At 38.1% G+C, this 21,999-nt stretch overlaps 1 protein-coding gene across 1 annotated transcript; it reads right to left on the bottom strand.

The window, feature by feature from the left end:
* Positions 1-1,467: 1,467 nt before the first annotated feature.
* CRLF2 (cytokine receptor like factor 2) lies at positions 1,468-17,449 on the bottom strand. The gene is made up of 8 exons (XM_063393548.1): positions 17,353-17,449; positions 13,447-13,558; positions 12,569-12,741; positions 10,888-11,027; positions 9,964-10,126; positions 7,840-7,954; positions 6,719-6,803; positions 1,468-5,812 (listed from the first exon to the last, which is right to left on the bottom strand). Exons 1-8 carry the CDS (start codon positions 17,426-17,428, stop codon positions 5,543-5,545), a joined length of 1,134 nt encoding a protein of 377 aa, XP_063249618.1. The 5' UTR covers positions 17,429-17,449; the 3' UTR covers positions 1,468-5,542.
* Positions 17,450-21,999: the final 4,550 nt, after the last annotated feature.

Raw genomic sequence — 21,999 nt, 5'->3', positions numbered from 1 at the left:
TAACATACTGAAATGGGGAAAGTCCAACCATCCACACCACCACACCAAACCACGTCCATTTTCTAACAGTAACACCATTTGCTCATGGCAAGATTTACTGTAAAGCAGAGGTAAACTTTTGTCTGTATTGATTAGTTTCATCTGGCCTGTGATAATTTGATGCATTGAAAATGTGCTTGATTGCCTAGCAGACCAACATGCCTGGTTCTGCTGTGCTGCTCTGTGTTTCTCTTGGACATCAGAGAGATGCTGGGCAAAGCCTGTGTAACCTGGTGAGTTGCTGTGGTTTCCCACTGCCTCTATGAATGCATTTAAACTGAGGTAGAATACTTGAAAATCTTTTAAGAATTTTGAGTGGAAAGCATTATTAAGTATTACTGTTGACCAAGTACAATTTTCAATAAGCCTTCTTTGTGCATGCACAATTAAAATTTTCCCTTCATCTTATGAGGGCTTCCCCTCTCCCTTTCCTTGCTTAACCTTATATCTCAACATTTAAAGAATTCACAGGGTGTGTAGAAGTCAAGCTCTCAGTGCTCTTTTTAGTAAGAGGGCCTCCCATACCCATTAAAAACTATGGTACATTTGTCTATGCTGTTCTCACCCTTCTTTGGAAGTTCAGCTCTTTCTCAGAAAAAAAAACCTTCTCCAAACTGGCTGGCTCAGAGGGGTAAGAAAATATATGACACACAGCCCAGGGATACAGATGGCCACCAAAAAGGGAATTAATGTTTTTTCCATAAACCTCAACACACTAAAAGAATCACTGGACAAAGTAGGGCTGTTTGTGCCACATACAGCAGCAAGGTAATACATATTCCTCTCCATCTTACCATTTATGACTTTAACATCCTCCTTAGTTAAGAGATGTACTAATGGCACTTCCTAACTGTTTTAAGGATATCTTATCCTTTGAAGGGGTTGGGCTGAAATGCTTCCTCTTATTTATAAAATTTCCTAGCAGTGCAGAGAGTTACTGCAGAGAGCTCGTTCTCTCTGTAGACCCTGCAAGACCTATTGCCTACAATTTTATCAACCCATCTAGCATTCTTATCAAAAATCTGAAACTGAATATGCTCTTGCCTTTAACAACCTTCCAGGAACACAGTGATAAATGCTAATTTTTAACAGAAGACTTTTGTAGAGCAATGTAGAACAGGAAAACATTTATCAAATAAGGATGATACCAGGGCATACTGATACAAAGAAAACAGAGAGAAAGAAAAAGTAATAAAATAGTCATGAGACAATGTTTTTATTAATTTTTTAATTTTTTTAATTATATTATATTTTCTCTTTTATTCAATATAATTATAACATTAAGTACTACAGAAATGTGAAGATACTATTTGGCCCATCTTCTGACAACATGTTTAGCCTGCCTAGATATATATAGGGAGATATTTGTTTTAATATGGTGCATATGGTTTCTTTTTCACATTTATCTTCTAAAACTAGGAAATCAGAAGCCCCAGGCAAAGAGCAGGTAAACATGAAACCTATCACTAAATCAGGGGATTTTGATTTGAAGAAAAAATTGTGTAATTTCACAAGCAAAGGGCCACAGGTCTCCTTTGTCTGCAACCCCTGATAGAGCATTCCCTTCAGAGCTGCAGGGCGTGAAGGGAAGATGGGTTCTGCCTCTGCCTCCACCTCTGGCCCTACTGCCCCCCAGCAAGGAGGAGAGGAACCCCAAACAGATGTAACTCCTCAATTACAAGTTTGGGGGTCCTCTCCAGGACCCCTCTCTCCTCGCAATATGGCAAGTGTGCATGCATGCAGGGACTCCCTGTTGCTCAGGGTGAGTGTACAGATGCCATTTCCTGCCCACAAAATCTTGTGCCAGCAGTTTCCAGCAAGGAACCAGGCAGGAGCAAGACATGCACCTGGTGGTAACCCAGCTGTTAAATCCTAAGGGTTACAAGAAATTTCCAGGAGAGGAGAGGAGAAGTTATTGTTGCATTTCTTCTCTTGTTGCCCAATACTGCTGTTTCAGTCATGAGATTAGTCAGTGATAGATCTGTACTTAGATATTCAGACAAAAGGTCTGTTAGGGTCAGGTCTTCTTTTACCACCGAAAATGTTGACTTCTTGCCCTTGGTATTTTCACAGGCTTAGGCCCATGTGGTTTTTCAAAAAAAAAAAAAAAAAAAATCAATTTTATATAGTCCAGACTTTCAAGCATTTAGTGGGAATGACCCTCTAGTTTCATCTTTGCAGTTTACATTGTTGTCAGAAAAAGGGATAAGCAAAATAAACTATTTTTTGCTTGGCTGAGTTTAGTAACCGTAAAAATGTAAGCAGCCAAAAAAAAAAAAAGGCAAGAACGATTTTGAAAGCTTTGTTAAATACACTCTAAGAAGATTTTAGGTTTATTGCAAAAGAAGCAACCATTTTCAGGTCAAAATTATGTATTTGATAGTTGAGCAAAGCAGCAAAGCGTATTTCCAAATAAATTTAAAAGCACTATTGTTAAAAAAAAAAAGGTAAACAAAAAAAAGGAATCTAGAAGTTACAGGACTGGCTTCAGTAAGTTCTGTTATTTATTTTAGGGAAAACATTATTTCCTCTTATCCTTCCTTTCACTGAAAATCAGACATGAAGAAGAAAGCAAACGATGGAGATATTCAATATATCAATATAAATTGGCCTGGTACTGCTATAACTAGCACATAAATTGCACGAAGAAGAAATATATATTATGTTTGTTCCACTGTTGATAAAATACAGTTCAGTTAGTCTGGACTACCACATGAACCCTTTCCCTTCCTTTGAGACATAATGAGCGAACAAGATATGGCATCTGAGCGATTCTTGCCTTTGAAGAACATGACAAGTTTTGAATAAATACGAATGAAGATGTGAAACTCTCTGTGTCCTCTTCTTCTCACTGTGGGAAACTGAACAGACCTTTTTCTGTCTGGCTATTTAATTTGCTAATTTGTAGAAGTCTGCTCTGAGAGATGGAATGCATATTTGTGTGACCATCTGGGAAATGGGAAGGGAGAGGAGAAGAGAGGGGAGGGGACAGAAGAAAAAGTGATGACAAAATGGTGGAAAGTGGCAGATGGAAAGGGGTGATTAGGGAAGCCTCCAACACCCTCAGATGAGGGTGGTTAATTTGGTGTGTGTCTTCTTCTACTGTGTTTGAAATAATCATCAGTACTTGGGGGAAGACTCTTGCTGTTCCTTAAATTGTGTCCTCATCACTCTACAGACATTCTTGTGGAGTTTCTATGGAGTGGGAGCCTTTTTTTTTTAAGGGGTGAGGGGAATTTCGTTTTAAATACGAGTAATTCCCTAGGTTTTATTTTCTTGGGGGACATTTTAAAAATAAATATTTGAGATATGTCTGTGTTATATTTGTTTTATTTCTGGTATGTTACATACAATGTAAGTGTGATTGCATACATGCATTAAAAAACCCTTTCTCTATATAAAACATAATACAAAATGTAGCTTATACTAAAAATTAACATTATTATCACATTTCCTCAAAGCTACTTAAATAGAAAAATTCAACATTATTTTCTCCTCTTTAGTTTTCACAGTAAAATTTCAGGAAAATATACTAAAACATTTTGAATTCAGACAGACAAGTATTTACCCAACAAATAATGGTTTCATTATAGTAGCTAGTTTTGCAGGAAACCATATGATGTGAGTTGAAGAGCAAGCAACAAAGCAATGTATTCTGTGTTTTACTTCTCTATTTATAAAATCATTATGGAAGCAAGTTCTTTTCCTTTGTAATTCACTATAACTTTTTTGGTTCCTATGCAATAATGCCAATTTATACTATGTAAGAGCTAAGCTGAGATAGTTCCTGGTCATCAAATTTTACAGAGCTTGAATAAGCTTAAAATTCAATGCATTCTTACAGTGCTATTGAAACTTTGCATGGTTACTTTTTAGAAAAATTCCCAGAAGTGATCAGTGTACAAAAAGCTCCCCCAAAACTTACACACAAGGCAAAATTGTTTTCAGGATGATGGGAAATCCTTTGCTAAAATGTTAATCTTTTTAGTGAACAGTCAAATCTGTGGCAATGTCAAAAAAAAACAAAAAACAAAAAACAAAACACCTTGGGGAATGTGGCTGAATTGTCCTTCCAATTATGTTTTCCACTTACTGGCCAGAAAATTTCTGTAATTTTCCTTGTAAAACAAACTGGAACATCTAGACAAAGATTTTGACAATTAATGATCAGTATTATTATTTGCTGTTCTTGAAAAGATCTGGAGTTGAAGTTGTTAAAGTACTGAATAAAAATATTTTACTTATCACAGTAATTTTCTGATGCATGCAATTTCCAATTTGTGCAATAAATGAGAGTGTTTGCATAATGAAAGCACAATGACTGGCAAGGGTTAGTCAACTGATAAAACCATTTAATGCCTGACAGGTCATTATACAATTATTGTATATCTATTAATACAGGTCATTAATAACTGCAGCTAATTCAGCATATAATCACATATGTTTACCCAGATGATAGACAATTCAAACACTTACCTTTTTTTAAAAAAATTTGCTTTAGAATAGCATGTAACAGAAGTGACATGGAGGAACTCAGAATAGTCAAGATTTTTTTTTTCTCAAGTCTGGTTGCATAGTATTGCACTTTTGCACAATTGCACTTTTAATTAAACACACTTTAAAAGATGGTATGGTTAGAAAACTTTAGAATATTGCTCTAAACTTATTTTTTAAACTTGATTAAAAAACCCCAAAACCCCGTTTTCTAAAGAAAGACAAGGAACGAGCATATGCAATATGAGTAAGAAGTCCTAATTTGTGTCTACAGCTGCTGATTGCACTAAACCCCAGTTTGAAATAAATGAAAGTGAGTTAAACATAAATATTGTTCAAAATGAACTTCTGCTCTAAAATAAAGGCTGTAATATACTGGCTATTCAAGGACTGTAAGATACAGAGGACATGACCTTTGGAGGAAACACTTGAAGCCCTGCTGTTCTGGAGGAAGCTGCCTACACAGAAGTGTCTGCAGGCCAAAATGTGATTCAATACTCTACATCCTCAGTGTTCTCTTCTTAAATGTGGGCCTTGTTTCTTCTCTAAAAAACCTTCAAGGCATGCCATGAAATGCAAAGTTGCGCAACAAAAATCTCTTTATGTGAGTCAGCAAAATTTCTTTATTTTCTATTTCCATTTAGAAGGAACGATGACATCATTTGCCCGGCTCTACACGCTCCATAAGCAGAAAGACTAAATCTCAGCTCTGCTGACATATGTTATGGAGGTGGTCCTGTGCTCTCCTGTCCACAGCAGGAAAATGGGGCTTAGGGATAAACCCCAATTAAAAGAACAAGTCCTAACTCTATAAATTATCAGGAGTTTGTTTCAAACACTTGAGCCTGCCCAAGAGATCCTAACTGTTGGGAAAGTACAGACCTAAAAACACAGCCCAGCATCTTTCTTGATGTGAATCTCATCGTGATGACCTTTTCCATTCAGTCACTCTCCCAAAATCATCAGGATCTTTATGAAGTTTCCTAACACCTTCTGCATTATGCAGCTTTTATAACATCACATATGTGTCGTCATTCATAACATGAAAGCTAGCAAAGGGAGCTGTAGTGTTGGATGCTGGTATCAGGCAGGCAATCTCAGCTGCTTTGCCATCATTATTTTCAGCTGCTGCTGGGAAAGTTAAGATTTTTTCCAAAGGCTCTGGTTTCTCACTGTTGTTCCCATCTTCGTGCTGGCTTTCTGCTTCAGTGATAGACACTGGTTCTTCATATTCTAGCTTGGTTTGCAACATCACATGGTCATTTTTGTCTAGCCATTCCTAGAAAAATTAAAATATTAATGTTGGCAGAGATATCTATCAAAGGAAACCTGGTTGTACAGATACCAATTAAAAATTTTCCTTTCTTATGGCATCTTTCCACGATAAGCCACAATGGAGAAGATGAAAAGGAAGCAATGCAGAGAAGCAGGACATAAAATAGCAGGACAGAAGACAGAATGGCAGGAAAGCAAACAGGATTCCAGAACTGCATACAAACTTCTACTTATTCTTGAGACCACATAAAATACATTTTAATATTTAATTAGGGCCCTTAGGAAGCCTTGGATATGTAAGATATCTGGCGTTCCCTCTTTGATAGACTCATGCTTTCTTTGACCCAAGCCCTGAACTTTATCTAAACTAAGTTTAGATTAAGATTTATGCAATATAGCATATATGTATTAATGCTTCAGTACTAGTTTGAATTTGTATCTCTTTTCTTCACTTTGAGTTTAAAGTCATCTTTTACATAAAAAGTTTTCAGCTTGTCATTTTTGATATTCCATTGGGTTTGAAAATTTAAATATTTAACCTGTTCCCCTTTAGAAGAAACTTACTATCTCCCTGATCTATCATGTGCAGGAAAGGATGCAAACACCACAGTGTCATTTCAGTGGACGTTGTGCCTCTCGACACCCTTAAATTCTTCTCCAGCAGTTTCACTGTCGCTGTAGCAAGTGCCTTTTCATAGCCCAGAAGCAACACTACACTGATTTTCTGAGCTCAAGCATTTGCTCTGTGGATCCTCTTGGTGATGCTGCGCAAGGGGAACGGTTTTGGGGCTTTTATCTTGGATTGGAAGCCCCTTGTGGTAATGTCTGTGCAGAGCAAGAATCAGTAGCTACTTTCAAATTATTCTCCGCCTTGTGGAGTTTACAGCCCTGCTAAGAAGGTGATTTTTACCTGTAAGTTTCCATTATGATCATTGAAGAGATCTCCCAATGAGTGTTTTGGGTCTGGTATAGTAGGCAGGACTGACGTCCGAAACCTGCAAAAAGGAAAAAAAAAAATGAATCTATGTTTTGTTATAGCAGAGTTATTCATACAAAAATCTCCTTCAGGACAGTTCTGTACCCACAAACATATTTTACATGACAGTACTCTGTTCTTGATTTCTTTTAAATGTGTTCTGAAGTCCAAAAGCAGTTATAATAGTCTGATAGCACCATCAGGCTAAGAGAATTTTTTGATGAATTTTCACCCAACCCCAGTCTAACAAAGTCCAGACTTTATACAAACTTCCAGCTAGTCAGGATTCTACTCAATGCAGTAGTCAGAGCTTGCATTCCCTGCTTACCTTCCCCTACAATGAAGATGGTATAGCAAGTCAGCTTTTTTGACTAACTTAGTGAACAGAAATGTAAATGTGAACCAGGGAAATGCAGGAGAAAAAACTCAATTTATGAACTAAAAGGGTAATTAGAGTCACAAATACTTTCATCTCTGAAAATATGTCATTTTGGCTTTTATTTTTCCACCATAAAAGCCAAAACCCAGGGCCTTTGCAGGTTTGTTTTTTGTTGGGTAGTTGTTTGGGTTTCTTTTAATTGTAAATTCTAAACATGAGCAGCATTATTCAACTGGCAATCTAAATATTGATATAGCCTTAATTAAGTTGAATGCACTCAAGCTTACTTTATCCTACTGCAAATAGATATTTTGATTGCTTGATGAAGGTGTCACAAAAGAATATCCTTTCAGAAGAAGTAGCTAGAAAAATTGGCTTCTCAAGATTTAACTAGATTTCTAAAAGAAAGAAAAGAAATTAAGTGGAAGAAACACAATTTTATCCTGAAACATTGTCTTTTACCAGAATTGTTCCAGTTTTGCAAATTAAAGGCCTGGGTGTTTGGAAGGCCAGGATGTATTTTTCCTCAAACAGTGATTAAGCTACTGACTTCTACATCGTCAGCATGATTCCATTTATCTGATAAGAATTTTCATCACTAAGAGGCTTCATCCAGAGTGATAGCTCTATTTTCATAATGTGGCTATTTAGCAGTCATCAATAAAACTGTATTTACCTCTGCCATTTACACAGAAGAATCGTGAGGATAAGCTTCATTGAGAGTACTGACAGCGAACAACTTAAAATAATTACTGTTTTTGACTGAGGAGTTACATCATCATCACAGGAATCTAAGAATAATTACAAAAAGAATATGTCATAAAAATTCTTTTGCTTTAACTGTAAATGTTCCTAATCATGCTAAAATGTTGTTAGAAAGAAAAATAAAAACCAGAAAAGCTTTTAAGGACAAATATGACAAGTTTAGTTGTTCAATTGAGACTGAAAAAAAAATCTCTTCTTCCCCAAAACTAGCAACAAAATAAAATTGTGGTTTTATTTATCTAAATTGACATGGTACAGGACAACAGAGGGGGCTTATAGGCAGTGTAGATGCATTATGAATGAATCAAGTATTTCTACTCACCTTCATCACACTACATTGACAGTGATTAAGCAACTTTGTGCTAGGATCTGTATTACATACACCCACTTACAGTCACTAAAGCTACAAATGCAAATACATGTAGCCCAAATGTCTTATCTCCAAACAAAAAACAAAGAAAGAATCCCAGCAAACAAAGAGGCAGCAAATAGCAAGAGTTGATACCCAGAAAGTAACTAGTGGCAGGCTAACACCTAACATGCAGGTAGATAAAGCTAATGAATTTGTGCATTTTTCTGCATTCTCAGTGTTCTTCCTGAAGCTTTTGTAACGCAACCTCAAACCTCTGCCTCCTACTGAAGGCCTTCTGGTCCCCGCAAAAACTCTGGATGATTACTCATACAGGAGGAACTGTCCAGCCTGTTCCACCTCCCTGCTCTGTTTAGCTGCCAGGAAGCAACAAGCAAAAATTATGACCCACCCACCCCCCCCGGTAAGTGAGGTCTTCAAAGTTTATGTAATTTCTTGAAGCCTCATGGCTTCATCTTAATATAGATTTGGAGTCAATAACTCATTAAAGTCCTGAAGAAAACTGCCCACCCTGGTGAAGGGGCTGTGTCAATGTCACCTCTGATCCAGGGGCACACAGAATGTCTTAACCACTTAGATTGTCTCCTCTTGATGTCCTTCCTTGAAGGTACCTGCTGACAGACTCTCGTCAAATGGTTCAAGTAAGGCTGATATCTTGTCTGCTCTCAGAGATGCAGAAGAAGACATTGCCCTTATTTCTTAAGGATATTTGCCAGCCACGCCTGAGGACATGCTTGCAAGCTCAAAATTTACACGGTGGAAGAGCCTTCCCTGTAGCTCAGCACTGTGGCCATGAGTGCACAGGCTGCCTATAGTCCAGGATTTTATCCCAGCTTTGTGTATATAGATTATCAAGTGAACCAATTGCCCGTTGCATTTTAGAGAACTCAGGTGTTGTTCACTGGACAACTGACAGCTTCATAATTCTGATAAAGCCTAATGGGTGGCATTTTGTGCTTAGGTAATATAAATATGTTGGTGTGGTATAAAGTCTTTTTTTTCCCCACAGAAAATCTGGGGTTTGGTTTTGATAAGCAGTAGAAATACTGTTTACATTGACAATCTAATTAACATCAGTCAGCCTCAGTTAAATGCAACTGTCTGGTAGGAAAGTAGTGCTGATAATTGGCTTTGCTTCCCTTCAATCTCTTTTTCACCATCCTCCTCATTTTGATCAATCCAGTACCCCTGAGCATCAGACTTATGTGACCTGTGTTCCTGTAGTTCAAGTGGATGTATTTGCAAAACAAAGTACCTTCAAAAACTGGACATCAGGGATTATTTTAAGAGTTCATATTTGATGTCCAAATATCATATATGGGCACCCCCCTTCAACAGCCACAGAGCCTTATGCATCACATCACTGTCACTGGGGGGATCCTCTATGCTATTGCAACGCAAATAATAACACTCTTCACTTTGCTGATTATGACGTTGATAGCTTCAGGGGCCATCAGGAACAAAGTGGACAGAGTTAAATTAAGCAGGTGCAATTAAACATTCACATGAACTTTCTTTGATAACTCAAGGAGAATAACAATAGTGCAACATTAATTTGCTGCATGCCCTCAGCCTCTTTTGCAGTCACCCCTTCTTTTGCAGTTAGACAATATTTATATATATACATACATATGCATCTATATATATACATATATTAGCTGTTACCTAATAACATGCCATTCATCCAAAATGTTTCAGCTTCCCAGTCACTGCTGTAATTAACTACGTTGCAGTATGGTACTAGCCTGCTCAGTCTGACCCGGAAAGCGTAGCACTTCCTTGGATCAAAGCCTTGCTCTCCAATACTGCAGCACTTAGAAGTTCTGGACTGAGAAAGAAGGTTTATCGTTGTTAATTCTGGTTTTAAGACAGTGCTTCAAAATGCTATGCTCAGTCATGATCACAGCCAGGACAAGGGATAGGCTGATGCAAGACCTCAGAACTGAATATTAACTTCTCTAAGTTCTGAGGAATTCTGTTTCTTGATTGACTTTTGATTATTCATATCCATTACTTGTTGTATGTCATTGAGTTGAAGGTCCTAGCAATCATTGCAGAGTGCACTATGTTACAGTTGCATTTTACAATACAAAAAACCACTCCAATCCAAAAAATATTTACAGGTTATATTTGAGAATGGAAAGGTTTAAGTTAGTGATATAATATTTGGAAATACTTAAAAGCTGCTTTTAGAATAAATAAAAATTTTGTGTAGTTTATTTTTTTTAAATTATATTTCATTAGTTTTTCTTTTTTTCTCTCTTCTTTTTCCTAATCTGTTTTCTGCCTCTATTTTTCCAAACTCTTCTATTCTGAATGTATGCCTTTTCCTTGGATTGCCCTCCGCTCTTAGGGTGGAAACTACCTTTAACTTGTAAATTATTTCTGGCATGGCAGAAATCCAGGGTTCTAAAAATCTAGATGTGTTCTGCTAGCAGCTATATTTGAAAATACAGGGTGGGAGAAAATTTGGAAACAACTGTATTTTATAGTCTATGGATATGCTACTTCCAACTCCTTCTAGTATTGATTAAAAGTGTGATGTCCAACTGCTTTCAATGTTAGTTAAAAATGTGACATACAACTCACTTGCCACTCTTTGTCAAACTTGCTTTTGTACTGAAGCTCAAGTCTCAAGCACCATGCATTTCTTTCTGGTTTATTACAGCTTACAGTAACAGTGTCCTCTTTCCAGAAGAAGGTCACATTTTCTGGTGGACTGGGCTTTACTGAGAAGAAGAGAAACAAGTTTTGCTATAGAGTCCTAAAAAGCACTTTAAAGGTAAAATAATTTTCTTCTTCCCTTGGCTCACTATTTCACTCAGTAGTAAGAGATGAGGGTGGACTTTCTTCTTGGAGATTTTGCTTTTGCAGCTGACCTCCCTATTAAACATCAAAATTGAGTTTGACACCATGACGCTGTTCATCATTTGAGGCTCCACATTCGAAGGCAGTAGCTGTCTCACATCAGGAACCTATTGTAACTACTTACAGAAAGGACTTCCATATCCTCACACTCCCTGCAATCCAGACAAAGAAACAAGCTTCCTCATGGGAAATGCAGTGACTAACTCAGTACCATAAGACCTCCAAGAAAGACTTTTGCAGCTGCTGGAGGCCGTGAGGGATATGGTGGGGCATCTGCAAAAGCCCTGGGTTCCTATGTATGCACAACCAAATCTGCCCTCACTGGTTTCAGAGGGTCTGAAGACAACTCCGTGGTTTGACCTACTCAGCTGGTAGGTCTTCAGCAGTGAGAAACAAAGTGGTGAAAAGAGTGTTACCTGCTTCCTCAATCCTTCTAGCTGTCTTTTTGTATTACTAAAATTCTGCCTTTCTAATTTAAAGACTTCAGTCTGATCCTTGATATTTGTCCTTTGTTACCTAACCCTTTTGAAATTAATTTTGTTATCAGTGCATTTAATAGGGAAAAATGGAGGATCAGACCGCAGTTTTTTGTAATTTAGCAGATATTGGTAAAGTTTTGAGACATAAAAATATTCTCAAAGTTTGATCCCTTGACAGGTTTGTGTTTAATTCCTTTTGCTAAAACATTATTTATAAATTTAGAATATATATTTTTTTCCATTGTATATCTTCTGTGTGTTTGTTATTATAAAAAAATTCCCTCCACTGATGATATGAATGATATGGTATGTGAAATTCCAGAAGTTTTGATAAACTAATCTCACACTAGATGTTCAATATGTGTTTGGGGACAGGAAAGGTTTAATATAAACAGGAACATCATCTCTTTACTAGTAGTAGGATGTCCCTTTTAGTCTGCCAGACTGTACCATATCCACTCAGCTAATTTCTTTTGGCATCCAATGATGGCTTTGTGACAGCATCTTTGACAAGAAGCAGTTTGCTGCCCCGCATTGCATGAAAGAAGGCAGAAAAATGAAGGTTGAAAGTATGAGAAAGATCACTCAGCACTAAGACAAAACCCTATTATTCATTTTCTTGATCAGCAGGCCTGCACTAGACAAAGAGTACCCATATATATATAAATATATATTTAGTATTTTCATTTGGATTTTGAAACTATATTTTGGGACAAGTCTGACTGTCCTATGTTATTTAACTCCAGCTTCACACAAGCCTACATAACTACTGGTGACAGCAGGGAACAAAAACCAGCATGAAATAACTGTAGTTTTGTTTTGACATGCACACTAGAACCATTTTATATGCCATGTAACTGATTTCTTCTCAAACTTAGAGAATGGGAAAATCTGCCAAAGTAGTCATGAATTTTCATACTTACTGTAAAAATCAGCTTTTAATTTTTTAGAATAAAGCTCTTCACTTCCATTGCTGTTCCTGATAGAAATGGCAAGAGTAGGTCCTTCTGTCTTAAAAAGACATCCAGAATTATAATCTTGATCCAATAAATAGGTGGTACATGGCTTCCAAACCTTGTGCTTGCTTTCACCAAATCTGTAAATGAAATAATATTGGTAAATAGAAAACTTAACAATTAACATAAGTTAATTATTTTTTACTGTTCCTTCTTTTTTTTTTTTTTCAAATGCCACACCAAGGAAATTCTAAGCATGGTTTTTCTTGAAGTCACAAATTTCATAGTGGTGTGGGGGAATTCATCATAAACTTCACTGAAATTACAGCCCTGTGTTTTGATGCAGTTTGAAATAATCAAATTTCATTCATGCTGTTGCTATCTAATAAGAGAATGACTTGCTCAAAGAGATACTGTCATGATCCTGTTTTCAAGACTGTACTGTGAAGAGTTCTTCCACATATACAACCCAGAAAGAAAAGATAAGCAATACGATTGTCTTTAACTAAATTACACTTCTGTTAGTCATTAATGATGTCAGTTAATAAGGAAAATATTGACACATGTATGGAAAAAATTCATTTAATGGTGTAAATAGCATTAACATTTAGCAAAATGATGGAAGAGGGACTAATCTTTCATATCAAGTCCGTTGTGATTGATTAATCAACAAGTTTATTGATTTGTACACTTCCGTAGGTTGTGGATATAACTAGTTTCATGCTGGATATTGACAAATATTGAAAGCACTTCTAGTTCACAGAAGACTCAAATGGACTCAGATATTTCATTCTCCCTATAAAAAATCCTTTAAGAAGAGAGGAATAGGCACTGACAATACTCACGTGTAAAAAAATGATACATTCTCATTATGAAAAAGCTCTCTAGTTGCCCATGTGATCTGCATCTTCTCGTTATTGAAGTTGATTATTGTGGTGTTGATGGCATCTTTCCCACCTGCTCAGGACATTTACGGAGAATGTGGTTTCAGGACTGAGTATGAAAAGCATCCCTTGACGTTAGTAGGCAATCAGTATTTCCAAGATATCTATGCAATAGGCTCAGATGATCGTAAAATAAGAAGACATAAGAATATCCAAAATACAAGGAAATAGATTAAAACCACTTAGAAAGTTTAAAATTAGAATTTCAAAGTAATGAAATGAAGACATGCACTGCGACAGGAGAGAGAGGCTTGGCCACATGGTCCCAGGACCAAAATGCATAGACTGGGCCACGTTCACGCACTGCATAAGGCCTATACCTTGAGGAAATCTTTCCCCATAATCCCTGCTGAGGAGAACTGTTTGGGAACTAACACTATAGGGAACGTCTGTAAACTGTCAGATGTTTGCTGTCAGAAACAAGGAACTATCACCAGAAATGCAGACTAGTCAAGACCCAGAGGAACACAGAGCAGGTCAGCACAAGTAGATGCATTGCATATTTGATCTATGGCCCATTCCACCTTAAATAAAAGCACAACCATTTAATGTCCTCTGACTGCATGCAGATATCTCCTCTCTGATCATCTCCTTGTTACTGTTCTTGCTAGGGACACAGGACTCCAAAATCAAACACTGAAGATAAGCCTGACACTGGAGAAATGGAGAAATTAAGAAGGCGAAAGGATTAGGAATCCATTCCATATCAAAAATTATTTTGCATTCTATAAGACGTGAAACTGTGTTTACTTGAGTGAATAAAGGGGGAGAAAATGTATGATCAAGAAACCACTTGAAGGTAAAATTCTCTCCCCAGCCGTGAAGTGTTTCGCATGAAAAATCTTTCTGGGAATATTCCTGTCTAGAAGCAGAATAGAGGATTTTAGCTTTGCTGTGTACATTTTGTGCTCCTCTGGACTTTTAAAGGGGTTTCAATTTTTAAGATAGTTCTTATGAGCTTTCCATCATATCCAGTCATTCTGAGTACTTCATAAGAATCAAGAATAACAATTCTCATGGTTGCTATCTTTTGCTCTGTAATCAACACAAAGAATGTGAGACCTGGGTTCAAGTAAACATTTCGCCTATTTTCATGCCTATATCTGTGTCTAGGTGCTTTATGACTACTCTAATTAGAGGTAGAACATTTTTGTAGAGGTGTATTTGTGGTGTAACGTAGTTTTGTCAAAATCATTCAAGATCATTGTGACAAAAATCCAGGACATACTTTATTTTACAATAAATAGAAAGCTATTTGAAATGGAATAGAAATTATAATAAACCATCTGGTGATATATATATTATTTCCTGTGCTCTAATTTTAAAGAATTTGATAAGAAATCAGTTTCAACATAATTAAATAGGTACGTAGGACAGAACCTTACCAATCTTTCATTATTAAAGATTTTGTTTTCAGAGCTCTAGTCAGACAAATTTTCTTCCGTTTCCTAATTTCATGAGTTCTGAAGCCTTTTTGAATGTAGTATGAGTTGTACTTTTTGTAAATGTACAATAGGTATTTGCATGTATCTTTTCAAATTATAACACGTATATTTTGCATCATTTAAATTTCAACATGAAGGCATACATAACCTAAGTGAGTTTCTTTAAGGTTTAGATTAAACTGACATTGAATCCTCTTAAGATATACATAGTTTATCTAAAATATGTTTTTTCTTTTTGATGATGTATCCCTTGCCATTAACTGAAAAGGTGTTTTATTTTAAGCAAGTATATACCTATACTTCTGCAGGCAGAATCATTTGGATCTTCTGTTAGTAGAAAGAGAATAGAGGAGACCATTTCACTCCCTTTTATGGATTTTTTTTTAATTCAGCTGTGACATCATAGATCATTCTCAGCTGGTATGTCTGCTATCCCACAGCAATTGCAAATATTTAAAACCTTCTTATTATGATCCTGGAGGCATAAAATACACCAAGGCCACACATTCACAATTATTCTTTCTAGTATAATAATGGATAGATGAAAAGGTCAAAAATGTTATGAATAGGCAGTCCCTGGGCTAAAATAGGTGGCACAACTTTCTGTCTGAGGATAACCTGCTGGTCTACCTAGGTATGCAGCATGCTGCAGTGCAGCAGGACACATACCAGTGCCCTGGAGCAAGGGCTTCAGAGTTATCCAAGCCTGCACTTTCTGTAAAACCAGACAGGGACTGGTAAGGTTCTGCACAAGTCTTGAACCTCGCAGGCCCTGCTGGGCACATAATCCTTCTCAGGATAGAGAAGAATGGAAAATAGCACTGTGATGTGTGGAGAAAATAGTTCAACAGGGAAAAAAAAAAGAATTTTTCTTGAGTAAAAAATTATGCAAATGCAACCATGAGCAAGAATTTGAGCAAGTACTTTCCACCTCCTTTCTATTTTTCAAAATTTATTACTGAGAAAAAATACTGCTGAAAAGGAACATGTAAAATGGCTAAATGTCATGGAAAAAAGATTAAAAAAAGAAAGGGAGAGGCAGAATATCAATCTTCAAAGATAACAGAATGAAACATGCACGTACTGGAACAGTTGCAACCTCATTCATGAACAACAAAGAAGAAAAACCACTTTTGATTTCCTTACACTGACGAAACCTGATAACTAACCACATGTTGAACTTCCACATATTGCAGTACACTGTACAGAAACTACTGGAGAACAAGACCCAGATCTGAACCAATAGTCTTTAGTTACCCTCAATGCTACTGGTCAATGAAGGCCAATTCCATTTTTTTAACAGGAACAAATGTAAGCAAACTTGCCATTTGTGCCCAAGACTGCTGAATTGAACACATAGGGCAGAGAATGAATAGAAAACATCTTTTCAAGAAGAGGAAAAAAGCAAGTTAAAGGTTTTATAGACATTTTGAGATGAGATATAATTCTTATAACATAATTCTTAGAATCCACCAAATGGAGTACTTTGGAGTTTTTCTCAAAAGATCACTGACCATTGCCAGGCATCACAACATTGCATAAAATAAACCTCACAACTTTAATTTTCAAATTTTGTTCCACAAAGGCATGCCATCAGCACTGCATGGCTATAGGTGATTGCTATCTCAGGGCAGAGAAGTCACCTTTCCTCACAGGACAGCCAGTATCTCTCAAGGGCAATTAACCCTCTGGAATCAGGTGGTGCAGCATTGTCAGAAATGGTATTTACCACATGTTTGGCAGAGCAGACAGCTGTGAAATAGGTTGATAGAATGAGATCATAACTTTAAAGAATTTCTTTCTCCTTATGAAATGAATGATAGGGAACTTGTGGGAATTTAACTATAATGAAGATTAGATTTTTGATGTAGGTATTGAGCTTTATGTTTGATTTCTGTAATAATGCATTTATCTTGGACAAGCTATAAGTAATGGCTTTGCAGACAAATACCTAAAACAGAGATGTTCTTAGGCAGTCAAATCTTTAATAAGTTTATTGTGTAATAATATTTTATCTTGATGCTTTCTCAGGAGCAAAGTATTGCTGATCTTTTCCCATAATGTTCATTCTTTCAGAGTACTAAGTGCAGAAGTCTTACCTTGAATGTGTTTTATCTTTCTTTTTTCGGTGAAGGCTAGTCTTTTTGACCGCAATCTACTCTGTTAGAAATCTTTCATAGAAATCTGTTACCTTTTTTTTTTTCAGGAGACCACTTTCATTTTTGCTGAATATTAATTTTTGTTTGGGTCAAGACTCAAGTCAAAGACACTGAATATTGGAACATATGAGGTAAAATATACACAGAAATATTGGTAGCTGATGTATCAATTTCTAAATAAATATATGGGGATTTGAACTTACCAGAAGATTGTGACTGAGAAGCCATAAGGTTGCCCAGTATGAAGAGCATTGAATATGCTTGAAAGATGAGCCTCATGGTTGGAATGACACAACAGACTGTGAAGAAATGAGTGATCCTAATCTCTGGGTTTACTATTTGATCACTTTATACCAGATGCACTTCCCTCTAGATGCTGGAGGGAAGTGGAGGAGATGACTACAGGAAATTAAAAAAATGGCTTATCTATAGCTACAAACAAATCACAAGTGCAGGACTTCCTTCATACAATGTAAAAACAACTCATCAGAATATAAGTACCTCTTTTTCCAGCTTTATCATCTCACAGCTGTATCAATCAGAGGAGACTATAGCCCTGATGCAAACCAGGACAAGGTAGCTGTGCAGAGGTGTGACCACATAGAATCACAGAATCAATCAGAGAGTCACAGAACAGACAAGGTTGGAAGGGACCACAGTGGGTCATCTGGTCCAACCTCCCTGCTGAAGCACGCTCATCCCAGAGCACATGGCACAGGATTGCATTCAGATGGTTCTTGAGTATCTCTAGTGAGGAGGACTCCACGCTCTCTCTGGACCCTCTGTTCTGTGCTCAGTCATATGCAGTAAAGCTCTTCCTCATATTCAGGTGGAATTTTTTGTGCATCAGTTTCTGCCCATTGCCTCTTGTCCTGTTGCTTGCCAGCCCAAGAAGAGCCTGCTCCATCTTCTTGGCACCATCACTTCAGATACTGACAGACACTGATTGAGGTCTCCTCTGAGCCATCTCTTCTCAAGGCTGAACAGGCCCACTCCCTCTGCCTTTCCTCTCAAGAGAGATGCTCCAGTCACCTCACCTTCTTTGTCACCCTCTGCTGGACCCTCTCCAGGAGCCTCATGTCCCTTGGGCTGGGGAGCCCAGAACTGGACACTCCAGATGTGCCTCACCAGGGCTGAGTAGAGGGGCAGGATCACCTCCCTCGGCCTGCTGGCAATGCCCTTCCTAATGCATCCCCGGACACCACTGGCCTTGTCCCCAAGGACACCCTGCTGGCTCAGGGACAGCTTGTTGTGCAGCAGGACCCCCAGGTCCTTCTCCGCAGAGCTGCTCCCCAGCAGGTCAGCCCCAGCCTGTGCTGGTGCCCAGGGCTGTTCCTCCCCAAGTGCAGGACCCTGCATTTGCCTCTGTTGAATTCCAGACAGTTCTTCTTTGACCCTCTCCAAAGTGTCGAGGTCCTTCTGAAGGGCTGAACAGCCCTCTGGGGTATCGGCCACTCCTCCCGGCTTTGTGTCATCAGCAAACCTGTTGAGGAGACACTCCACTCTTTCATCCAAGTTATTGATAAGTTAGTTAAACAATATCTGGCCTAGTATTGAACCTTGGGGGGACATCACTAGTGACAGGCCTCCAAGTAGCCCCTGCACCATTGATTATGACCCTCTGCGATCTGCCATTCAGACAGTTCTCCATTAGATAATTTTTTCCTAGATGGTCTTGAGCTTTTCTGTGCTTGCATCAAAAAATGTACAGTAACCTTCTTCTACCTCAGGGGCTTTCTTGGGTAGATGATCAAGTCAGTCATGGTGCATGAGAAGTGCCCTGGCCACACACACCATGCTGCTTGAGACCTCTGAACTACATTTTGATACAAATTTCTCAGGAGTAGGAGCTTGTATGCCATGCCTGGTACCAGGTATGGATGGCTGGAAATAAACCCAAAAGTGCTGCCATGATCTTTTAGGCTTGTTTTCATCTCTCTTAGATCCCTACCTAAAATGTTCACTGCCCTTTTTAACCAACAGAACTGTTTGTTCCAATGAGACCTTTTTCAGCTTAGTCGCATGATCAAGGTCTGTGTGTCCCAAGAAGACCCATTCAAATCTCAATAATTCTTGGAAACCCCAGCATCATTGACATACATACAGTATTCTGTTAACTGGTCACTGCTTTGAACAAGTTCCTCCAGGGAGTCATTAATTCCTGGAACTAATGCAATGAGCAACACAAAAGTCAAATACTAAACTAGGTCGTAGGTGATAGTTAATGGAAAGCTAATATCACTCATGGTTTCCACAGTCAGCATTGCAAAAATCAGTGAGCTAAACAAAGGCAAAAGTCCAAAATGCTCTGGTTCCTCAGGACATGGCAACTCCCACACGTCCCCAGTTGGGTTAAAAACACACTGTTCTTCAAAAAAATGAGTCTTATCTGTCCTTAGAGAACATATAAGTGTGATGGAGACAAATTTGTCCCTTTCTGCTTTTCACACAAGTAAAATGCACTGAGTTGCAGAGCTCCTAAGGTAGTTCATTGTTAGGAGGGAAGGGATAGAGGAAAACAAACAAATGAAAAATATCTAAGATACTTTCTGGAATATATTTATTTTGATTTTAAGACACTGCATCTAAAACAAGGTATAATTCTCATGCACCAGCACCACATTTTCACTTACCTTTTCCTTATACCGTGTATGTTAGTGCCACAAGTAATTATCCCTCCCACCAGTCTTGTCTTCTTTTTCGTATACTGAGGTCAAACAAAAATGAGTCAAACAAAATCTCTCTTTTTACTACTATGGAACCCAAACCAAGGGCTGAGGTCCTGGGGAACAAAAATGACATCTAGGTCAAACAAACTGCTTGTATTAATCTGAAGCAGTGTTGAGCTATTTTTGCTGCTGCTGAGAGAAATATCAGATTTGGCACTAGAGGGATGTAGAGCTTTGGCACCTCCTACCTCCCTCCCATGCAGGCCCAACCACCTGCCTTAGGTTCTGTTTACTGGAAGCCAACTCTAATTACCTGATTTGATGTTTTTCATAATCCTAGTCCATGAACTGTAAAGCTGTGAGTGATACCATAGGATCTGTTCTCCTCGAGGGCTTTTTCTGCCTGCCTGCAGGAGTGTGCTAATTAACTTGCCCATGTCCTCTGGGTCATTGCTCTCAAGAGGACAAGGACAGAGCATTGCCACAATGTGGCCTGTCTTCAGGGCTCACACACAGTGTTGGATTGTTTGGCCTAAGAAAACAAGATTCATTCTGCAACTTCATGCAAGAACAGGAAAAGCAAATGGTGAAGGTGAGCTGAAAAGCAGCAGCAAGGGCTTCTGATGCTGACTGCCAGAAAAGAAAAGTCTTAGCAAGCCACACAGAGGATGAGAACAATGCAAGTAATGCCAGCAAGTTAAAAGGAGCCCTTTTCACTTAATTTTTCATTTTGTATCAAACCACACAAACAGATCTTGGCCCTCTGCCAGCTCATCTACCCACAGTGGCAGCTCTCGAGTGGCTGCACTTGCCAGCTGCAACTTCCAGCACCCTTGCTAACTTTCATCAGCTTCCTTCCTCTCTTATTCCCTTTCTATTATTTCATTGGTTGTGTTAAATGGGTCTTGGATCACCACGTAGTTCAGCAAAGCAACTGTCCCAGTTTAGTTTTTTCTTCACTTAAAGCCAAAACAATCAGTAGTCTGTGGGTAATTTTCATTTGTTGTTACTTACTTATTCGTGGCCTTGCTCACAGCCTCTACTTAAAGCCCTGAAAAATAGCAAGATTATCTTTCTTTGCAGAAATGACCCCTTTTAATTTTTAGCATTAACAGGATGTGATTTCAGTGTGCTTTAAGTGAGTGGGATAAAGGGAACAGCGAACTGATAGTGAGCCCCATCAGTCCATGATAAATCAGCTTAGTCAACTTGAGTCTGTGTCATCAGGAGAACCTGATTCCCTGTTTTAATACCCTCCAAAGTGCATCTCTACTGTACACTTTGGACACATTTTCTACTGATGGGAAAAGCCTAGGGGAGCAATCTTTAAGTGTTCCTGGAACTTTTAAAATTCACATTCTTATACAATCACTTCAAAAAGTGTCACTTGGTGGTCAGTCCTTGTATCATCCTGGCTTGGTCTTTCCTGATCTTTTTTATGAATGATAGGAAAGAATTGAAGGGAAAAAGCCAAGAGGATATGGCAGGCAGACTGCATGGATGAGGAAGGAGGTCCTATCTAAAATCAGACATGAAATGGATTTCACACACAGGGGGTGGAATCTGGTTGATCTTTCAGTGACAGGATTAGAGAAATCAAGGCCAGCATGAAGTTGAATCTGTTAAGGGATGTGAAAGGCAACAAAAAAGGACCACAAGTGTATAAACAGTAAAAGGAGGACTAAGGAAGACACAGACCTGCTGCTGAATGAAGCCCATGCTGTCCAAGGCCTTTGTCAAGACAATGGAAGTCCTTCTCTTTGTTAATGTCTGGTGCTGACATTAACATCTCCTATATAAATTTCAAATCCTTACCTAAAAGAATAAGCATGCTTGGCCATCGCAAAAAAAAAAAAAAAAAGAGAAAAAAAAAAAACAAAAACAAAAACAAAACCATAAATGTTCCATGAGCAACTAAAAAGAGTAGTCTTTAAAAACTAGAGCCAAGGTATCAATAGAATAGAACAGAATAGGATATATTTTAGTTGGAAGGGACCTACCTGATTAGAATGACCATCTAGTTTAGTGGCCTGACCATTTCCAGGCCTACCAGAAGTTAAAGCCTGGTATTAAGGGCATTGTTCAAATGTCTCTTAAACACTGACAGGCTTGGGGCATTGACCACCTCTTCGTAGGAAGAATCTGTCAAGTGTTTGACTTCCCTCTCAGTAAAGAAATATT

This window comes from Prinia subflava, chromosome 3 (genome assembly GCF_021018805.1).
Source record: "Prinia subflava isolate CZ2003 ecotype Zambia chromosome 3, Cam_Psub_1.2, whole genome shotgun sequence".
In the NCBI taxonomy this organism is placed as follows: domain Eukaryota; kingdom Metazoa; phylum Chordata; class Aves; order Passeriformes; family Cisticolidae; genus Prinia; species Prinia subflava.
The sequence above is the reverse complement of the archived record's forward strand: the minus strand, read 5'-3'. Positions and strand labels throughout refer to the sequence as shown.

Excerpts from the sequence above, each read along its gene's own strand:
- CRLF2 (XM_063393548.1), bottom strand. The coding sequence starts at position 17,428 with ATGAGGCTCATCTTTCAAGCATATTCAATGCTCTTCATACTGGGCAAC. Across the intron at positions 13,559-17,352 it reads TTCTCAGTCACAATCTTCTG|GTGGGAAAGATGCCATCAAC; the intron begins GTAAGTTCAAAT and ends TGTCCTGAGCAG. Across the intron at positions 6,804-7,839 it reads CTTCTGTGTAAATGGCAGAG|GTTTCGGACGTCAGTCCTGC; the intron begins GTAAATACAGTT and ends TCCTTTTTGCAG.